Source organism: Rutidosis leptorrhynchoides, chromosome 1, assembly GCF_046630445.1.
Source record: "Rutidosis leptorrhynchoides isolate AG116_Rl617_1_P2 chromosome 1, CSIRO_AGI_Rlap_v1, whole genome shotgun sequence".
Lineage (NCBI taxonomy): Eukaryota > Viridiplantae > Streptophyta > Magnoliopsida > Asterales > Asteraceae > Rutidosis > Rutidosis leptorrhynchoides.
In genome coordinates this window covers 123334022-123356520 of record NC_092333.1, presented here as the reverse complement: position 1 = coordinate 123356520, position 22499 = coordinate 123334022, and the positions used below count along the sequence as shown (strand labels likewise).

At 35.8% G+C, this 22499-nt stretch overlaps 3 protein-coding genes across 3 annotated transcripts; all 3 read left to right on the top strand.

Annotated features, from left to right (window-relative positions):
• Positions 1–1994: 1994 nt before the first annotated feature.
• On the top strand, positions 1995–5167 carry LOC139864630 (uncharacterized). Its single transcript, XM_071853210.1, has 4 exons — positions 1995–2132; positions 2355–2568; positions 2997–3215; positions 3748–5167. The coding sequence occupies exons 1-4, from the start codon at positions 2113–2115 to the stop codon at positions 5011–5013; spliced, it is 1719 nt and encodes a 572-aa protein (XP_071709311.1). The 5' UTR covers positions 1995–2112; the 3' UTR covers positions 5014–5167.
• Positions 5168–9339: 4172 nt separating this feature from the next.
• LOC139888781 (protein RRP6-like 1) lies at positions 9340–18174 on the top strand. Its single transcript, XM_071871770.1, has 14 exons — positions 9340–9549; positions 14169–14390; positions 14491–14667; positions 15243–15398; positions 15690–15848; positions 15937–16020; positions 16116–16195; positions 16291–16341; positions 16423–16531; positions 16638–16720; positions 16824–16869; positions 16975–17062; positions 17151–17320; positions 17475–18174. Exons 1-14 carry the CDS (start codon positions 9340–9342, stop codon positions 17925–17927), a joined length of 2088 nt encoding a protein of 695 aa, XP_071727871.1. The 3' UTR covers positions 17928–18174.
• A 1914-nt stretch (positions 18175–20088) lies between these two features.
• LOC139888773 (protein ALP1-like) lies at positions 20089–21372 on the top strand. The gene has a single exon (XM_071871762.1). The coding sequence runs from the start codon at positions 20089–20091 to the stop codon at positions 21370–21372; it is 1284 nt and encodes a 427-aa protein (XP_071727863.1).
• Positions 21373–22499: the final 1127 nt, after the last annotated feature.

Here is a 22499-nt window from a genome sequence, read left to right as displayed (position 1 = left end):
ATAAAACATATTACTTGGGAAAAAAAAAAATATTTAATATGTTTTGGGTTACAGTTTTCTTCAATAAATTGTTGAAACTACAATTATTTGATGGAAACTCAACTATATTTTGTTTGTATATACATGTTGCGTAGTTGATTATGATGACTGAACTAATTTTTCAAGGTCGTTAGGTGATATCAACAATACTAAAAACTCAAGAATCAATATCTTATACACACAAATATATATATTGGATTATGTTAGAAAAGACAGTTATTGTATAAAACTAAAAAATATATATAATTATGGATCCATACACTTTTGATTCACAAAACATGTCAACCATAATAAGTTGATACAATTTCCTCTTTTATGATAAACAAAGTGATTCAATTTCACGTTTTTGTGAAAAGAACTGATATAATTTACAATATTCTAAAATGATAAATTTGTAACCTTTTTATTACACTATTTATCTTTATATATATTGAGTGCTAAGAACTAAACTTTCGGTGATCATTTTCGTGCATGGACGATAGACAACTACTCAAATTCAGATTTTAGCCACGGCTCATTTAATCATCCTACAACAGCCACGTTTTGCTTAAACAAACCTAATAGTACATGATAGTGTACTTTATCAAAATTTTCCTTGAGTAAGAATGTTAACGAAAGTGTCCATTAAACCGTGAAAGCAAATATACAAATCTTTAAATTATTTGAAAGTCTATTTACTAAAACGGTACAAAATAAACGTTACATACTCATCCACATATTGTTACGCAATGTAAAGTCACTATTATAATTTATTTGTTTGATGGCTCATTATAATTGGTAGGTACCCATCCCCATCTCCCTTTCATACATACCCTTTTTCTTAGTTCAAATGTCTTTTTAATATAAAAAGATCTATTGATTTTTCCCAAATTTATAGATTTAGATCTAATATCCTTCATTTCACATGTAAACCTTTTAGTTTTTTTAATCATGTGACATGTTTTTCCATTTGTTATTACATTTTTGTCAAAGTATGTATTAGATATATGTCCTATACTACCATTGATTACGGGAAGAAAAAGACTAAGCAATTTGGAATGACTAAAATGCCCATGGGATGTAAGGATTGTTTGATTTGAAATGAGGGGTAGTATGGGTAATTTGTAACGGCATGACACTCGTGAAAATAATAATGAAGGGCAACGAACATGCTTCAACTGCTACTCAGATACTCAATTATTTTCATCACCACTGGTTCCTACTCTAATAATTGCTGTTTGCAGAGGTGTATTTATGCTAATTGACCATTAAAATGGGGTATTATATTATTATGATCATTTATACGGAGTATTATATTATATTATTTTTTTTATTTTTTTACGAGGAACCCCACTATGGGCCAGAGCACATTGGCCCCCCCACCGCAGGTAAACCCCGGGTAAACGGAAAGACAGCCCTCCACCGCTATCAAGTAAGGCATTCTCCAGTTTGGTCATTAAATGCGGGCACCCCTTAGGATTGAACCCGAGACCTCCTCTTCACTGAAAGTGCTGGTGGCCATCGTTTACAGTTGACAACATCTTTAATCTTAAATCCTACGGAGTAAATCTTAAATTTTACTCCGTAAATATGTAGTAAAACTAAGTAAAATTATAATCTGTTGAAATGTTTCAACCGTACAGTTTCATATACAGGCCAGTTACTTTAATTCTTGTACAAGTTTGCTAGTATGTTTTAGTATAAGATACCAAAGTCCTATCTTTGTACTGGTTGACTAAAGTGTATTATTGTTGTTTGTTGTCACTTGTCACTTTTCTCATACCAACACTAGTAGTACAATATTTAAACTTAAATCTATATTGTTTTTTCCATCATTAATAATCATACATACCCTGTTGCCTATGTTATACTAACCAATTGTACTTTTTCATTTTCTCCATCACTTCATAACTATATATAATATCCTCCATCTCCTAAAGGAATTTAAGGAGCCCTGCAATAGCATTAAGCCACCCATAACTTCCTCCATTCTGATTTTCTTGAAATAGTTGCAGGTTTTGTGGGTCATATAGCATTCAAGTGTACCATTTTTGTTTGGTTTTTTATTTAGATATAATCAATTAAACATATCAAATGCAGACTCCAAAAGCAAGGTACTATACATTCACCACCTTCAATGTTCTTTATCAATTGTTTTCCATCTCTTTTCTTACCTTTTATAGGTATAATACATTTGTTGTGATCTATACACATGTCAAACTTTATCATACTTTTGTTAAAAAGATGTTACATTATTGTTGGCTTTATATATTACCAACACTTTGATATATCATATATGTGTTCTTGATTTATTGCAAATAATTTTCGACTTATAGTGGTAGCATTAGGAGCTCTTCTGGATCAGAAGGTGTTAGAAGGATCAGTTCAAGATCGGTTAATTCGGACACGGGCAATAAGAGTTCGGGCCGTGTTGTTCGTCAACTCAAGACAACAAATCTTGAAGTGAATTCTTGTACAAGTATTCGATCACCGAAAATTTCGAGTCCTAGAATTAGTGATCGTGCATCACCAAAAGGCCCTGCTCCTGAGGTACATTTGATGTTAAAACATCTAACTATAATTACTTATAGTGTGTAATCATAACTGGCATATAGTTATATACATTAATTATTATTTATTAAATGATTTTTCTAACAACGTACATAAATGGGCATGGAGGTTATAATTGACTTTTGATTGACATTTATTTTCTAAAAAACATTTTACGCAACTTAACGATAATCCTTAGAGCTGTTATTAGAAAAATCATTTATCATTTATTAAATGAATAAGAACTAAGAAATAAAGATTTTCATGTCACCATCCTAGCCCGGCCCGTTTTGACCCACTATTCAACCGACCCAAGTGGATCACGTGACCTCATTTACGTATACTTATGAGATGAGATGTAGTAAGTTTGATGAGATATTGACATTTGTGGTAACCATAGATTTGTTAACGCGTGTCTACGTTGTAAGCTACAGAAGCGTTTAGGACGAGTTGCTGAACTTGAAACACAAGTTACTCAACTTGAGGATGCTTTGAGAACAATTAAAGATCAACTAATTGTGTCCGAATCTTGGAAAAAACAAGCGAAGTTAGATGCAGAAGAGTCGAGAAAGGAGCTTTTAGCCGTAACTTTGAGGCTTGAAGAGTCTCAAAAGATCTTAGCTCAGTCGCGTCCCAGTATTGCACATGTAAGGTCCTTTTTTGGAAACTTGTTCCTAAATTGTGTCTGATATTTATGTGCTACTTTTTTCTTAATACGTAGTATAAGATTTTAGATAGTTGATAATTGAGGTGGTAATATGACCCATTAAACAAGTTGATTTGGGAATGTTTTATTTACTAATTAACAAATTGGTCAAATAGATCAAAAGTAATCTGAAGTGAACTTAAATTGATAAACGTTAAGCTAATTTATTACAAGTTAAGATCACTGTTGTAGTAATACATTTTATCTAATACTCCGTCCGTCCCAAAATAACTGTCAAGTTTGACTTTATAAGTCTTTCTTTTACAACTTTGACTTTAAATATGTTTATACTATTGAAAAGACTGTTGAAACCTAGTCCATTCATATACGGAGTAAGTTTCATCAAATATTATACAAAACAAACAAAAATATTAAAAGTCAAAGTTGTGAAATAAAGACTTTCAAAAGTCAAATGAGACGGTTATTACTATATACCCTCCTAATTCCTCCACTGCTTAACAACTTTTCTACAGGATGAACTTGAAGAAGAAGCTCGTAAACTTAATCTAGATAGTAACCAGGTACCTAAATCAGCCGATTCGCCTGCATTGACTGCTGCTTTACTGGAGATTGACCAACTAAAAGTCAAAGTCAACACAACAACCGAATCTGAAGCTGCACAAACCAAGAAAGCCGAATCAGCATACGTCGAGATACAGATCTTGAAAGAGAACATGTCGCAAACGCTTTCACGCATGGAGACGATGAGAAACCAACTTGAAGATTGCAAAAGTTCAGAATCACGTGCGCGAGCCTTAGCACGTGAAACGTTATCACAACTCGAAACAGCTAAAAAAAATATGGAGTCTTTTAAGTTGAATAGTGATGAATACAATGCTGTAGTTTTGGAGTTAGATCAATCAAGGGCACGTGTAAGTTCGTTAGAAGCGATTATCAAGAAAATGAAAACAAAAAGTCAACCCATTGAAGAAGAATGTAGTCAAACATCGAAGATTATGGATGAGTTGAAAAGGTCAAAAGAAGATATTGAAGAATTGAAGTCTAGTTTAATGGATAAAGAAACAGAATTACAATGTGTTCTTGAGGAGAATGATAATCTGAACACAAAATTGGCGAATATGATCTCGATTCATACAGAAAATGAGTCAGAATTAGAATTGTGCGAAAACTCAGACGAAAATGAGAAGCTCAAATTGGAAATCAAGAAATTGAATGGTTTCATGGAGGAATTAAAACGAGACTTTGACAATTTAAAGTCAAAGTCAACGAATTTGGAGTCGGAATTATGTGAAAAGTCAAATGAAAACGAGAAGCTCGAACAAGAAATCAAGAAAATGAAGGTTGTCATTGAAGCATCAAAACAAGACTTTGCCGATTTAAAGTCAAAGTTAACAAAGTTGGAGTCAGAATTATGTGAAAAGTCAAATGAAAATGAGAAGCTTAAACAAGAAATCAAAAAGAGTAACAATGAAGTAGCACAAATGAAGATAAGTAAGTCTGAAACAGAGGAAGAATTAAAGAAACTAAAAGTGCAAATGGGCCAATGGAGAAAAGCAGCAGAAGCGGCTACTGCGATGCTTTGTGACGAAAACGCTGAAAATAATAACGATCAGTTTGTTGATCGAACATGGTCAATGGGACATTTTAGTCCCATGAAAACGCCATGTAGTACGAAGATTGATAATGATAATGATGAAGATGATGATGAGTTGAAGAGAAAAAATGGTAATGTGCTTAAAAGAATTGGAGTGTTGTGGAAGAAGCCACAAAATAAATGATGATCAAGATTTGGTAGTATATTTGTTACTTTGGAATGTATAATCCATGTAATTCTTTAAGGTACAAAAAAAAAAAAAAAAGTTTGTTATTTATTGATGTTTTAATCAACAAGCTTGTTGCATTAGTAGTTATGTTTCCTTTGTAATAAAATGTGGTGGTGGAAGTTATGTTTATAATCTTTTTTTTCTAACGACAGTTTTTAGGATGTCTTTAAACACGTATATAAATATTATAGTTATATGTTGATTTTGAAATGACGATTATTGAAACGTACAATACTAAAATTCGGTGCACGTTTGGTAATGGGTCTAAAAATGGTTGGGCCAGACTAGTCTGGGTCAACCCAGTTTGTTCCATGAACATCTCCTTTGGCATTCATCTCATTCACTTTAACTCAACATTAAAATATAATATACCGTAACAAAATCCTTTACGAATACTACATAGCCATACAAATATTCTTCATAAGAATTGTACACACAATTACTATAGGCCCAACATGGTAATTTGGTTAATTTATTGGCCCAAAATTCACAAGGCTGAAGGCCCATGAAATAGGACCCATCACCCATTTTCAATCCAAGCGCAATTCCTACCACTTCTATAATACATTAAAATTAAATTAAATTTAATAAATTATGAAATATTTTCAATCTAATGATACGCGTAGTGACTCGTGATAAACAGGTAATAATTATGAAATGAAATGAGTAGGATTCTGGCCTCAGGGAATATCCTACACTTACTTAGACAAACATTGACCTTAATGTTCATTTGCAACCCCTCAATAAAACAAATTAAGTATACGGAAGTATACAATAGTGATCAAGCATATTTTCACCGAATGCTGGAGACACACTTGATCTTCACATGGGAACGAGAGGATCATATGAAACGGAAATATTCTCACTTCTTCACAAGTCATGCACTTAAGTCAAGGACTACCAAAATTTTAGGATGATACTCAACTCCTATGTGCTTAGTCTTAGAATGTTGAATAGGATTCTTAGTGACAGCAATAGCAGCAGTATTATCAATATAAAGAGGACTTGAAGCATTAGAAAATGGGTCGGGCCAAATAAAGCCATGAACTGGGCCCTACGCTCCAAGCTCATGTATAAGGCTTTGTTGCGTTGTTAAAATTACCAATTCGTGGAATGGATCTTTCAGGCTGTGAAGCTAAATTTGAGTTTAACAATATTGTGATATACTCGTTCGGCTATTATTACCGAACTGAGCGACTTAAAAATACACGTATCGCGTACTTAAACTCATTCTCACATGAGAGTCAATATGATCGTTTACTGAAGCGGCATTCTTAGTTCAAAAGGCCATAAAACGAACCGGCCTAGCCTAAAGTGTCGTGTAGCGAGCCATCCTTTGTAATCCCAAATGCACACATTATCTTTAGCATGTTGTACGAGACCACTCCGAATAACACGTAAGCCCTACAAGATAGCACTAGTACCGTTGGCCCAAGATGCAACATCAGTTGGCCCACCATAAGGAACCACGTTGCGAATCAAGTCTCTAGAGTAGAAAACCCTATTTGAAATCTTAACCCTAATAGGAATCCCAATCCTAATACATTTCCAACTAGTTTTCTCCATATAAATACAACTCAAGTATCTGCCTCACAATTCACTCAACATTCAATTCACAACTCACATACGCACAACATATACATCCTACTACCGATTGCAAAACCTAACTTGTAATCGTTGATCGATCTTTTTAACCACCATTGATTGATCTTGAATCTCGATGGGGTTCACAATTTCACATGATTGTCGGAGAGTTAAACAATCAATAGTACATAATATTCAATTTATGCGCTCAAACTAACTTTTACTCGAACACTTACAAATATACGTACCTACAAATACGTTAAAAATTACTGTAACATTCTACATCTACTGTTAATAGCGAATATTGTACACTCTTTATTGAAAATTAGTGCTATACTTTTCATCAAATAAATACCTCTAAGTATCCATTTTACATAGATAATAACATATGCCTCAAAATCACATATATATATTGAAAAAAGCTAACTTCGTATCATCTTAATTCTTACGCATACGTGATGTATACTTAATTGCGGATAGATTATTAACTAGCATATTAGATAATATAAATATCAGTATGAATTAAATAATGTAAATCAATGAGACAAATAAATGGACAGAGCCACGGGAATATATATAAGCTATCTATATCTATACTTCTATACTCCATATAATTTGTCAATGTGAATGACATTAAAAAAGTTTACTTGGTAATACAGTTTAACTATCTTATTATCACAATGCAGTTTTTATTCCCTTTATAGTTTTTTTGGAAAGCAATTAGTTGAGATCACTCAGAGGAACTTAACCGGATGAAATTGTGGGTTAATATATAGCGAAGAAGTGTTGAACTCTTGACCTCGTCTTAAGGAGTCAGACCACCAACCGCTAGACCAAATCACAACTTCTACTTTATAGCTATACTCTTTTTTTTTTTACCTACATTTTTGTTTTACATACCATACAAAAAGTAGAGTTATAAAATTTTTTATCTCATTATTTTAATTATTTTGATGAATTTTAGAAAACGGACTATTAATTTAGGATATTTAGAAGAAAGAACATTGTCACAATCCAACAATTTTATGGCCCAACCCACTAAGTTTATGGCCCAATATTTGAAAATCAAAGAAGGCCCAAGAACCTCATGGAAGTTCACTAGAACTTTCCCATGAGTTCTTCCATGAAATGGTATAGAATGTCCATGGAAATATCTAGATACATGAAGCTTCTAGTTCTTAGATCTTAGCCATCCATTGTATTTAATCCTAGCCATCCATTTTGTGATATGAGTAGTATAAATAGGGGTGGCCTCATTTGGCACACTACACCTCAAATCTCAAACATTCTTTCTTGTAAAGCATTCTCAAGCAATATAAGTATTTTCTTCAATTCCACTTGTTCTATAATATTTTCTCTTTTGGTTACTTGAATCGTTATAAGGTCCGAGAAAGGCTGACTTAGTAGAGACTAAGTGCCGCACGTGAGCTTATCGAGATAAGTCCGTGACATTTGGTATCAGAGCAAGGTCGATTCAAGGAGATGGCAACCGAGACCGAGAAGAATGTGAGCGCAACAAGTGGTGTGATGGGTGATGAGACTCGTGGTCGGGTAGAGACTCGCCAAGGAGCCAAGAAGAACCGAGGTACGTCCAAAGACTTTGTCGCAAACTTGGACAAGAGGATCATGGATGTAGAGACATCCATGGACGACGTGAAAGCAAAGGTCGAAGACGTCCACCAACGTTTGGATGGTTTGGACGGGGACTTTGACGAATTGAAAGATGATTGCAAGAGTGCAATCAACGTGCTAGACGTTGACATGCGACGTGAGATCCATGACTTAAGGGGTATGCTCATGGGTGAGATTACGAAGTTGCGAGGCGAAATGGAGGGGGGGGTCTCCACTATTCACCAACGCCTCGTGGATTTACAAACCAACATGAACTCTTGTTTGAGATTCATGGCTAGTGGGGGTGGCAACGCTGGATGCAATGCTCTGAAGGTGGACGTTCCCAAGCCGTCACCGTTCGTGGGGAAGCGGGAAGCCCGAGCGGTTGATGATTTTATATGGGAGATGGAACAATACTTGGAGGGAGTCAACATAGTGGATGATGCAATGAAGATCAAGACGGCAACTCGTTACCTGAAGGATACCGCAGCATTATGGTGGCGTCGTCGATATGGAGATATCGAGAAAGGTACGGTTACTATTGATACTTGGGATGATTTCCTTACTGAACTTAAGAATCAATTCTACCCCAAGAATGCTCAAAAGGATGCGATGAGTCGTCTACGTAAATTACATCATTCCGGGACGATTCGGGAGTATATTAAAGAATTCACGAACCTTAGCCTGGAGGTCCCAGATATTCCCGATGATATTCTTCTCTTCTATTTTCTCGATGGTTTGCAACCTTGGGCTAAAACGGAGTTGGAGAGACGAGGAGTCCAAGACCTTGCCACCGCAATTGCTCAAGCGGAGGCACTAGTCGACCATGCTAATAGGAAAGATTCGTTCAAGTCAAAAGATAAGAAGGTGAGCCATGAGAAAGGTGGGGGAGATAAGCCCGCCCAATCAAGGAATGATAATACACGTAAGCCACCAACCGGGAATAACAAGAGCATAAAAACTTCTTACAAGAATGATGGATGTTTCATATGCGATGGACCGCATAGAGCCCGAGATTGTCCGAAGAAAGCTAGCCTTCATGCTATGGAAACTCAAAAGGCGGGTTGTCAGGATGAGGATGTGTGCATGGGATCGATGCAAATACTCAACGCTATCAAGGCCAAGGTGGAGGTACCCAAAGTAATGGCTAAAGGACTCCAATTCGTGGAAGTTTATGTTCGAGGAAACCGGGTACTAGCTTTGGTAGATACGGGAGCTACTCATAACTTTGTCTCCACCGAGGAAGCTAAGAGATTGGGGATTAAAGAGATAAAGGAGGGCGGAATGATGAAGACGGTGAACGCGAATGCTAAACCGATTAGTGGAGTGGCTAAAGATGTGCAAGTGAAGATTGGAGAATGGGAAGGAACGATTGATCTATCGGTCGTGCCTATAGACGACTTCAAGTTAGTACTTGGGATGGAGTTCCTAGATAAGGTACGCGGTTTCCCTATACCGTTCGCTAACTCACTGTGTATCTTGAATGGTGAGAAGACTTGTATGGTGTCAACCGAACGTGGAAGCAAGAGTGCATCCAAGTCACTTTCGGCCACGCAATTCAAGAAGGGGTACAACAAGAATGAGACATGCTATTTAGCGGTGGCAAACCAAGAGACGGTCGAAGATAAGGGAAAACTAGAGGTACCCAAGGAAATTGAGAAAGTCCTTGATGAGTTCAAGGATGTCATGCCCAAGGAGTTACCAAAGAAGTTACCACCTAGGAGGGAGGTTGACCATGTGATCGAGTTGGAGCCTGGATCAAAACCACCTTCCAAAGCCCCATACCGAATGCCACCACCCGAGTTGGAGGAGTTGCGAAGACAACTTAAGGAGTTGCTGGATGCGGGATACATCCGACCGTCAAAATCCCCGTATGGTGCTCCGGTGCTATTTCAAAGAAAGAAGGATGGGTCCTTGCGGATGTGTATAGATTACCGGGCACTCAACAAGGTAACTATCAAGAACAAATACCCAATTCCACTTATTGCTGATTTGTTCGATCAACTTGGGAAGGCGAGATACTTCTCCAAGTTAGACTTGAGATCGGGATATTATCAAGTCTGAATTGCCGAAGGAATGAGGCTAAGACCACATGCGTGACGAGGTATGGCGCTTATGAATTTCTAGTCATGCCCTTTGGTTTAACCAATGCCCCTGCCACATTTTGTACTTTGATGAACAAATTATTCCACCCGTTCCTCGACAAGTTTGTCGTGGTGTACTTGGATGACATAGTCGTGTATAGCGACACCATGGAAGATCATGTGAGGCACTTGAAGCAAGTATTTCAAGTACTAAGGGACAACGAGTTGTATGTGAAGCTAGAGAAATGTTCATTCGGATTAGAGGAGGTGGATTTTCTTGGACATAGAATTAAAAATGGGAAGTTACTCATGGATGGGGCTAAGGTCAAGGCAATTCAAGAGTGGGAGGCACCAACGAAGGTGACTGATTTACGATCTTTCCTTGGTTTAGTAAACTACTATCGTCGTTTTATCAAGGGATACTCGGCGAAAGCGGCTCCATTGACAGAATTGTTAAAGAAGAATAAAGCTTGGTTGTGGGATGAGAAATGTCAAGCAGCATTCGAGGAGTTAAAAGGAGCTGTCATGGAAGAACCGGTGCTGAGACTTCCGGATGTGACCATTCCGTTCGAGTTACACACAGACGCATCAGACTTTGCTATTGGAGGAGTTCTAATGCAAGAAGGTCACCCAATCGCGTTCGAAAGTCGAAAACTTAACGAGGCGGAAAGGAAGTACACTGTGCAAGAGAAAGAGATGACAGCGATTATTCATTGTTTAAGGACATGGAGGCATTATCTTTTGGGATCAAGGTTCGTGATCAAGACGGATAATGTGGCAACGAGTTATTTTCAAACCCAAAAGAAGTTGAGTCCCAAACAAGCTCGTTGGCAAGACTTCTTAGCCGAATTTGACTATGTGTTGGAGTATAAGCCTGGGAAAGCCAATGTGGTAGCTGATGCCCTAAGTCGTAAGGCGGAGTTTGCAGCGATCACAAAACCACAATTCTTCCTTCAAGATCGTATAAAGGAGGGATTAGAGCATGATTCTATAGCCAAAAACCTTGTTGGATTGGCTCGAGATGAGAAAACGCGAAGGTTTTGGCTCAAGGGTGATCTATTATTCACCAAAGGAGACCGGTTATATGTGCCTAGGTGGGGTGATCTTAGACGGACAATCTTGAAGGAGTGTCATGATTCAAAGTGGGCTGGTCATCCAGGTATCAAGAGGACACTGGCATTAGTAGAAGGCACTTATTATTGGCCAAGGATGGAAGACGACGTAGAGACGTACGTGCGGACATGCCTAATATGCCAACAAGACAAGATAGAGCAACGCCAACCAGGAGGACTATTACAGCCGCTACCTACACCGAAAGGACCATGGGAGAGTGTTTCCATGGACTTCATTACTTGCTTACCCAAGTCGGAAGGGTGTGGGAGTATTATAGTCGTGGTAGACCGGTTTTCTAAGTATGGTACCTTCATAGCCGCATCATCCGAAGTTACCGCGGATGAAACCGCAAAACTATTTTTCAAGAATGTGGTGAAGTATTGGGGGATACCACATGTGATAGTAAGTGATCGAGATCCGAGGTTCACAGGGCGTTTTTGGACAGAATTGTTCAAGATCATGGGGACGGACTTGAATTTCTCCACGAGTTTTCATCCCCAAACGGACGGACAAACAGAAAGGGTGAATGCACTATTGGAGCTCTATCTTCGACACTATGTAAGTGCAAATCAACATGATTGGGCTAAGCTCCTTGATATTGCTCAGTTCTCTTATAACATGCAAAGGAGTGAGTCCACGGGGAAGAGTCCTTTTGAGTTGGTGACAGGACGCCAACCTTTGACCCCAAATGCTTTGGCCGCTTCATATGATGGAAGCAGCCCAGCCGCTTATAGAACGATGAAGGAGTGGCAAGAACAAGCCGACTTGGCCCGAGCATCACTAGATAAGGCGGCCAAGAAAATGAAGAAATGGGCGGATGAGAAAAGGCGACATGTTGAGTTCAAAGTTGGGGACCAAGTGATGATGAAGCTTTTACCTCAACAATTCAAAACATTTAGGAAGGTGCACAAAGGATTGATCCGGAGATATGAAGGCCCATTCTCAGTAATTGGACGTGTTGGGAACGTATCTTATCGAGTCCAACTACCGCCCAAGTTAAAGATTCATCCAGTCTTCCACGTAAGTTTTCTAAAACCTTATCATGGGGACAAGGAAGAACCAGAACGAGGAGTTTCCAAACGAGCACCAATGGCAGTTGCGACTTCGTTTGATCGTGAGGTGGAAGATATCTTGTTACATCGAACGGTACGAAGACGAGGTGTGCCGAGCTATAGAGAATACCTAGTTAAGTGGCGTAACTTACCCGATAGTGAAGCAAGCTGGGAGGCCGAAGACCTATTGTGGCAGTTCACAGACAAAATCAAGAAGTATCACGAGGATCACACGACGAGGACGTCGTGAGCTTAGGTGGGGGAGAATGTCACAATCCAACAATTTTATGGCCCAACCCACTAAGTTTATGGCCCAATATTTGAAAATCAAAGAAGGCCCAAGAACCTCATGGAAGTTCACTAGAACTTTCCCATGAGTTCTTCCATGGAATGGTATAGAATGTCCATGGAAATATCTAGATACATGAAGCTTCTAGTTCTTAGATCTTAGCCATCCATTGTATTTAATCCTAGCCATCCATTTTGTGATATGAGTAGTATAAATAGGGGTGGCCTCATTTGGCACACTACACCTCAAATCTCAAACATTCTTTCTTGTAAAGCATTCTCAAGCAATATAAGTATTTTCTTCAATTCCACTTGTTCTATAATATTTTCTCTTTTGGTTACTTGAATCGTTATAAGGTCCGAGAAAGGCTGACTTAGTAGAGACTAAGTGCCGCACGTGAGCTTATCGAGATAAGTCCGTGACAACATGTACAATGAGACTGTATAATTTTGATGAAATCACACTTTCTTTAAGTCGATAATGTCCCCCTTAAAAATAACAAACACGATAATTAATTTTATTTTATATTAAATTATTAAATGATAATAATTAATACTAGTAATTAAATTAATAATTATCTATAGATTCAATTAGAAAACACAACATGACAAAAAAATGACACTATTAATTTGAAATTTTTTTGCAATTTTGTCACATTTCTCCCCAGTTTTTACATTATGTTAATTAATATTAATATTAATATTAATAATAATAACAAAAATAAATTAAATAATTTATTCATAGAAGCCAGCATGCTCCTTCACCACACTGTACACCAGCTCTTAAAATTTAAATTGCACGCGTATTTTGAAATTTAAACTAGCTTTTGAAATTCAAATTTGTTTTTCTCGCTATTAGATTTTCATCATATTCTCCATTTTCTATCACGAGTGTAATGTTCTCTAATTTTTCTAAGGCTCTGTTCCAGAATCCAAGTTCGGAGAGAAGAGAAAAGATTGGGAAAGAAGCTAAATGAAATTGGTGTTCCAGAGTTTTAGCATAAAAGAAGTGGAAGGAAGGGAATTGATACATTTAACCCAATTTTCCCTTCAAACTTTCCTTCCAAATTGAAAAGATCAAGCTTCCTTCCCTTTCACTCGCCTTCACTTCATTTCTTTTCTTTCACAGTCAAACTCTGGAACGAACCCTAAGGCTCTGTTCCAGAGTCTTATTTTGGAGAGAAAAGAAATGAGATGGAAGGAAAATAAAATGAATTGATATTACAGAATTTTGTGTTGGAATGAAAGGAAAGAAAGAAAAGTAATTATTATGCCTAATTTTCCCTTGAAAACTCCGTTCCAAATTAAAAAGATCCCAATCCCCTCCCTCTCATTCCCTTTAGCTTCATTTCATTTCTCTTATTAATAAACTCTAATAAACTCTAGAAGCCTAAGCTTCATCACAATTATTTCATTTAATTATTCCATTATCGGACTATTTGATCACTTTTGCAGGTCCGATGCATTACGTAATTATAGACTCATAATTCAATTTCCTGTATCCGTATATCGATTTAACGACGACTCTGTGAAGGTTAACGACACGTCACCACCTCTTAGTTCACTCCATTCCAATTCCAATTCCAATTCCAATAAAAAGGTAAGTTAAAATTAGGGTTTGATCACTTTTCATAGATATTGGGGCTTTTTAATTATAATCTGATAATGATAATAGCTCTGGTAATTCGTCTGCTGTGAAGGTTGTTTGTAGGGATAATAATGCAATGGGGACACAAAAGGCGAAAGTTTCGTTTCATAATCCATGGATTCGGAGGCCACAAGATGAGTATAAGATACTGGTTAATAATTCTAATTCGCCATTTGAACATGTGTGGTTGGATAAAAGTGAAGATGGGTCCAGGTTCATACACCCACTGGTAAATTGTTAATTGACTAATAATGTGTTAGATATTGTTCTGTTTCGATTTTTGTTGTCCCAATAATAGAGAAGATTGTTTTTATGTATGATCATATGAGTTTGGATATTTAATTATTGTGAAAAATGTGTTGTGAATCTTATAATTGTATTGTGTTTGTATTGATAAGTCTATAATTATACTTGTTTGTTGTAGGGTTTTAAGTGAGTCTATGGAAGAGAGAACTCTAGAAATTACATAAACTGATTAAACTGATATAGATGTAATGAAGTCAATAAAAGTCAAACTGAAGTTAGAGGGCCTGTTTGTACATATGTCATAGATTGAGGGTCATTTATGTAACTTTCTTAATTAATTCTGTTAAAAGGTTGTTAGTCACTGTTTAGAAGTTAATTAGCTCCATTAGCTTAGTTCCAGTATATAAGATGTAATCGATTCCGTTGTAAATGAATTGATGTTGAAATCATCGTTCTCGTGTTAAACTTTTCAAGATGGATCCCACAAAATAATATACTGTAACATTTAAGGATTGCTTATGCATATGTTAAATTTCTCTCTCCTGTATGTATCTGTAGGAGAAATATTCAGTAATGGATTTCGTTGATAAGACGGTAAGCAACGTAGAGCCTGTAAAACCGCTTCCAGTTGAAAGTATATCGTTCAAGCTAGTACAAGATGTAAAAGGTTTGAAGGATTTAGCTGCTAAATTGCGCGATGCTGATGAATTTGCGGTAATTTTTTTATATTAAATCTTTGTAGATTGATCTGGTCTTTGTATTATAGTACTTGATATTTGAAATGCACATATGGTTTTAAACTGTTTAATTATCAAAAAGTATTTAAGTATATAAAACACTCCTCAAAAATGACAAAGTAAAGTAATCAATTTTCAATCTTTATTTGAATGGTTTGTTACTGATTATACTCCAATATAATATAATACTGAGACCTTTGCAAAATGGACTTTGTTGTATCATTTTAATGTTTTGAAATAAATTATTGAATATTTTGGTGTTATTTAGGTTGATTTGGAACACAATCAGTATCGATCTTTTCAAGGTTTGACTTGCTTGATGCAAATATCAACTCGAACAGAATATTTTATTGTCGATACACTGAAACTACGGGTTCAAATTGGTCCATATCTGCGAGATGTGTTTAAAGATCCTACCAAAAGAAAGGTAATCTTTTTGCTTAATTAATGCAATAAAAAAATTACTGCAAGCTAATTCTTTTTTGAACATTTTGATAACTCCACAAATCTATCAGGTTATGCATGGAGCCGATCGGGATATCATATGGCTGCAACGTGATTTTGCTATATACGTTTGCAATATGTTTGATACTGGACAGGTTATTTTTTCATCTCCACTTTGATAGTATTTTATTTTATCTATGTTTATTTTATCTAAAATATTGGCTTGATTTGAGTGTGTTACATAATATACGCCTCAAGGGTGTTAAAACTAGAACGAAATTCTTTAGAGTATCTGCTGCACTACTTTTGTAATGTTTCTGCAAATAAAGAGTACGTATCTTTTGACCATTAACCGCACATTTTCAGTTTGGTTTATATTCAGAAATTATATGTTTTTTTTTTTTTGTTTCTAAAATGTTATGCAGATACCAAAATGCGGACTGGCGTTTACGACCACTGACAGATGAAATGCTCAGGTGGTAGTAGTTTATTAGTACAAACTTACCTGTGTTTTCCTTTTCTTTTTTTTTTAATATGTTTTTTATTGTTTTTTATAGATATGCAAGAGAAGACACACATTATCTTCTGTACATATACGATCTCATGAAAAGATTGTTGCTTTCATCATCTATAGATCCCGAATGCCCTGAAACAGCACTTATAGAGGTATACTATGATTTAAATAATGAAATTATTTGATAATTTATACATATTGGCTCTTTGTTCATTCGTATTCATCTTTTTTTTTTTCTTTTCAAATTACTGGCTTCAGGTATATCAACGCAGTTATGATGTATGTATGCATCTCTATCAGAAAGAGCTATTGACCGAAAACTCATATCTAAGCATATATGGGTAAAGTCATATTTATTATTAAATTATATTAATCTTTTTTTATTCACATTTAATTCGTGACTGTGAAGGACACTCATTTTTTTTTTTCTTCTATAAAATTCAGGCTGCATGCCGCTGATCTTAACGGTCAGCAACTTGCCATTGTTGCAGTAAGTCATTCTTTTTATATTTTCTGTGTGTGTGCGTGCGTGCGCCTTGATAATTTGCTTGGAGTGATACATTAAGTACTATTTTTAACTTTTTAATTATTTCAGGGACTTTGTGAGTGGAGAGATCGTATTGCTCGTTCAAAAGATGAAAGTACCGGTTTTATATTGCCAAACAAATCTCTGATTGAAATTGGTAAATCTTTTATGTTATTTATTATTATTTTTAAATGCCCTTTTTCATGGTTTATTTTAAGTTTAACTCTTGTATTCTCATTTTACAGCAAAACAGATTCCATTGACACCTGCAAAATTGTGTGACGTATTGAAGTCAAGGCACCCGTATATTGAACGTAACTTGGGTTCTGTTGTCAGCATCATTAGGCATTCCATGCAGAATGCTTCTGCATTTGATCCTGTTGCCTTGAAACTCAAGGAAAAACACATCGAATTGGTGAAGTTTCTTTATTTTTTTATAATTTTTTTTTTCCCAATTATGAATCTATTATCGCACCCTTTATTATATATTCTTATAAATAAATATCATAAAACGAAAGAGATGGAAAATCGATATTCATTAATGAATATTGTGATTGTAAATTGTGCAGATGGCTGCACGAAATGATGCTAATTTTGCTAATGGTGAAGACGAATGTAGTCAAACATCGAAGATTATGGTGGAGTTGAAAAAGTCAAAAGATGATGTTGAAGAGCTGAAACAGGAAATCAAGAAGAGTTACAATGAAAATGAGAAGCTGAAACATGAAATCAAGAAGAGTAACAATGAATTAGCAGAAATGAAGAAAAGTAAGTCTGAAATAGAGGAAGAGTTAAAGAAGTTAAAAATTCAAATGGGACAATGGAGAAAAGCAGCAGAAGTAGCAACCGCGATGCTTTATGACGTTGCTGAAAATAAAAACGATCGGTTGGTTGGTACGCAGATTGATGATGAGTGCTCGAAGAGAAAAAATGGTAGTGTGCTTAAAAGATTTAGAGTGTTGTGGAAGTGTTGGGAAGTTATCCCACATCGGTCATGGACAAAAACAAATGCATGCATATAAGTCAAAGGGGAAGTCCCTCTATCACCAATTGGTTTTAGAAAATGATGGACTCTTGGACTTATATGTTATACATGTTGTTGGCTATACGATTTATCAATTCTGTCATGGTATCAGAGCTCAGGTAAACGGTTTTACAAAGCGAGTCCGAATCAGGCTGCCATGAGTGTGCCGCCGTCGCTACAAAGAGATTGAGTCAGGCTTTCTTCTTCTTCTTCTTCTCTTGCCGCCATCTCTACAACCGTTCCACGCCTCGCGTGTTGGGAAGTTATCCCACATCGGTCATGGACAAAAACAAATGCATGCATATAAGTCAAAGGGAAAATCCCTCTATCACCAATTCTGTCAGGAAGAAGCCACTTAAGAAATTGATGATCAAGATGCAGTAGTGTATATGTTACTTTGAAATGTATGAATCCATCCATGTAATTCTTTAAGGTACAAAAAAAGGTTGTGATGTCTTAATGTTTTAATTAACAAGCTTGTTGCATTAGTTATGTTCTCTTTGTGAAAAATGGTTGTGACAGTTATGTTTGCAATCTTTTATTTTTAAAAGAACGTATATGGTGTACGTTTTAGCTTCTTGGCTGACGTTCATAGCTTCGTGGCTTGATACTACCCTTCCACAATGGCAACGATTTGAAGACTTGTGGCAATGGTGTACTTCGGCTTCTCATGACTCAATAAGGTGATCGTTATTGAAGTGGTTCGTTACGTGACTTTATGGACGATATGGAGATATTGGAACGTGTCATTTTTAATCCTTCTAAGTTTCGGAAATGTCATATTCTAGATTCTATTGTTTTTTCCTCTTTTGATTAGCTTTCTTCTTGTTATAAGAAAGTTAACCAAAACGTATAGTAATATTTAAACATCACCGATTTAATTATATTATGGATAAAAAACGGAAGAGAAGAAAAAAAGATTATGATCAATGTAAGTGGTTCGAGCAGGCTATAATTAAAAGAGTGATCGCGGGTTTGGAAGATGCTGACAATAGCGTAGTTAGGTTTCGTGGCTCATAGGTTTTGTCTTAAGGCTCGATTGTAGACGTTTCAGTTTCGTTTTGTTTCGTAGCTCGATGTGTTGTTTTGTTGATGTTGTCTTTGTAGTCTCATGTGTTTTTGTTTCGGGATTTTGTCGCGTGTGATGTTGGTGTTGGTTTTATGTCGTGTCGGTTGTGTGTTGTTTTGTTGGTCGTTTTTTGTGTGTTGTCTTCGTGTTTTGTCTAGCTTCTCGCTAGTTTTTTTTTTTTAATAAAATGCTTGCCTTTAAGAAAAAAAAAATTGGAATACTTGGTTACAGTATTCGTTAATGTCTTTGTATTTCTAGTTACTTGCTAGCTCTTTTATAAAATTTCAAGCCGTTCAAAAAAAAAAAAAAAAAAAAAAAAAAAAAAAGCGTGTAAAAATATTATAGTTTTATGTTGATTTTATAGTGACTGTTATAACACTAAAAATTCATTGAGCAATTGTTTGGGTCAAAAAATGGTTGGGGCATACTAGTCTGGGGCAGCCCAGTTTGTACCATGAACATCTCTTACGACATCTATATTCATATCTCATTCACTTCAAAGAAAAAAAAAACACACATTTTTTTTTTTACTATACACGGTTAAACATGATCTTTTACCTACATTAATGATTATCATTCATAAATTTAAGTCTAAAAATAATTTACCTTGTTATTCTTATTTATTTACGAAAATGAGCTATTAATTTTAGTAACTCAAAATGAAAAAGTTGAACTTATTATAATTAATACTAATTAATTTCAGTATAAATTAAATAATGTAAATAGATGAGACAAATAAATGGACAAGGGAGTATAAAAAACAATAAAATAAGACCACAGATAACGCAGGCGTTTGTTGCCATTTTCCGCCCACAAACGCCCCACAAACGCCCCACAAACGCCCGGAATGGGCGTTTGTGGAGGGGCGTTTGTCACCAAAAAACGCTGGTACAAACGCAAGTTTAGGGGACGTGGCACGTTTTGATTGGTGTAAATTTCATAGCCGTTAGAGAGCTAGCCGTTGTTGGTTTTTTTTTTTTCTCCTATAAATACACACTCTTTATTTTCATTTTTCACACACTTTTATTCACTACACACTCACATATATATAAAAGTTTATATCTTCTTTTTGTTTTAGAAACAAAAAAATATGGATTTTTTTGCCTTAAGTATCGATTTGTTATTCGATTCAACGTCGTCCGAAGAAGAGGAAGAAATCCAACCAAGAACTCGTTTTCAAAGACAACCACGACGTTTTTTAAATAGAGATCGTGAAGCAGCGGGTCAATTATTGTGGAACGATTACTTTTGTGAAAATCCGACGTTTCCGGACGACATTTTCAAGAGACGATTTCGGATGCGCAAAGTTTTATTTCTCCGTATACGAGACGGTATTCTTCAACACTCTTATACTCCTAATGCCCCCGATCATTTTACTTTTCTCCAACAACGTCCGGATGCACTTGAACGTCTTGGTTTCTCAACTATTCAAAAAATAACTTGCGCGTTACGGCAATTGTCGTATGGGATGACCGCAGATATATTTGATGAATATATTAAAATGGTGGAAAAAACGGGTTATGTTACTTTAAATAATTTTTGCAAGTGTATAATTGACTTATATGGGCGGGAATATTTGAGGAAGCCTAATGCAACTGACATTGCTCGGTTGTATTCGGCGTACGAGGAGAAACATGGTTTCAAGGGAATGTTGGGTAGTATTGACTGTATGCATTGGGCATGGAAAAATTGTCTCGTTGCATGGAAAGGTCAATATACGAGAGGTGATCACGGTCACCCGACGAACATGCTTGAAGCGGTTGCTTCATACGATATGTGGATATGGCATGCGTTTTTTGGGATGGCGGGTTCAAACAATGACATTAATGTATTAAATCATTCTCCGTTGTTTGATTCCCTTCGTAAGGATAGAGCCGCACCTTCACCGTTTGAAGTAAACGGAAACCAGTATCCCTTTGGTTACTACTTGGCGGACGGGATATATCCCGATTGGACAACACTAATAAAGGGGTATACGACTCCTATTGAAGAGCCTAGAAAAAAATTTACTAAATTTCAAGCGAGTGCTAGAAAGGATGTTGAGCGTACATTTGGTGTTTTACAAGGTCGGTTTGCGATTTTAAAAACACCGGCACGAGTTATGACTGTTAATAAGATGAGAAGGATAATGTATAGTTGTATTGTTATGCACAACATGATACAAGAAGATAACGGGTTTGCGTTAAGTACTTGGGAACAAGAATGGTTAGATAAACCCGAAAACTGGCCTCGTCGCAATATTCGGAGAAGGGTCAAAGATCGTCGATCACGAGAGAAAGAGATTCGCGATCGAGACATGCACGATCAACTTCGTGAAGATTTAACGGCTCATATTTGGAACCTCCCGCCAAACTTTCGCTCGATGCATAACTAGTGTTTTTTTTAATAATGTATTGTAATGTTTTTTTTTTGCGTGTATTTTTTTTAATTGTAATGTTTTTTTTTTAAATAATTAATGTACTTTTGTCTAATTTATTTTATATTTTTTATTAAACAAAATAAAAAATAATGTTGGGAATTATAATCTGATGAGTCAAAGTATTTTGCAGTTTTAGAGTCTGGAGTTTTAGAGTCTGAGGTTGCAGACTCTGGTGTTTCTTAAGTCAACGATTTGAAGATTTCTTGATGGCTAAGCTAAGGAAGATTCTGGAGATATGTTTAAATATTAAGAAGATATGTTTTGATTCGGTGTTATCTCCAGAAGATTAAATTTAGAAGTGATTTGCATATTTGTTAAATATTAAGTTTATCTTTTCCTTATTTTTAGCCAAGTTGTTTTGGAAACCAAATCTCTAGATTTGGTGTTAATCTGTATAAATAGGGATGTACGGTTTGCTTTCTGATTGTATCTTTTGGCACGATCAATATTATCAAACATATATTTCATATCGTGTTCTCTCAATTCTTGTACTTATAATTCTTATTTATTGTTCAATTGAGAGTCTGGTGTTCATAGATCAAATACTGTGAACTTATAACTGGTATCAGAGCGAGAAAGGTGTAAATCCTATCTCGGTGATCTTTAAAACGATCCATATTTTTATCAAAATGTCTATCAGTACAATTACTACCCCAGATATGGCTAAAATTGAAAAGGCTGGTGGTTCTAGCAAGTTTCAGGAAGATCTGAAAGCTGTTGAGAAGATGGATAAAGACTCTACTTGTAATAAAGTTTCTACTTATAAGGTACAAAACTTTGTGAACTATCTTGATAATGAAAAAGTGAGAATGTTTCAGTACTTGCTGCTTGGCTTTCAATGGTGTTTAGATGATACTGATAAGTTAAGAACACAAATTTTTGATCTTAAAAACACTATCAAAGACAAAGAAACTGGAATTAAAGACTTAAAAAAATGTGAGGTTGAACTTGACACCTATAAAATGGCATACACAGAAAAAACTAAAAGATTAAATACTGAATTAGGAAGATCAATGAAAAGGTCAAAACACTATGAATCAATTTGTAAATCTTGGTGTGTATCTTCCAAAAAGAATTCTGAT

What these genes read in the sequence shown, in the direction of transcription:
- LOC139864630 (XM_071853210.1), top strand. Translation starts at nt 2,113, where the DNA reads ATGCAGACTCCAAAAGCAAG. An exon ending in ATGCAGACTCCAAAAGCAAG is followed by an intron (nt 2,133 to 2,354) that starts GTACTATACATT and finishes TTCGACTTATAG; the next exon opens with TGGTAGCATTAGGAGCTCTT. An exon ending in CGCGTCCCAGTATTGCACAT is followed by an intron (nt 3,216 to 3,747) that starts GTAAGGTCCTTT and finishes ACTTTTCTACAG; the next exon opens with GATGAACTTGAAGAAGAAGC.
- LOC139888781 (XM_071871770.1), top strand. Translation starts at nt 9,340, where the DNA reads ATGGGATCGATGCAAATACTCAACGCTATCAAGGCCAAGGTGGAGGTA. An exon ending in AATGTTTCTGCAAATAAAGA is followed by an intron (nt 16,196 to 16,290) that starts GTACGTATCTTT and finishes AATGTTATGCAG; the next exon opens with ATACCAAAATGCGGACTGGC. An exon ending in CTGAAACAGCACTTATAGAG is followed by an intron (nt 16,532 to 16,637) that starts GTATACTATGAT and finishes TACTGGCTTCAG; the next exon opens with GTATATCAACGCAGTTATGA.
- LOC139888773 (XM_071871762.1), top strand. Translation starts at nt 20,089, where the DNA reads ATGGATTTTTTTGCCTTAAGTATCGATTTGTTATTCGATTCAACGTCG.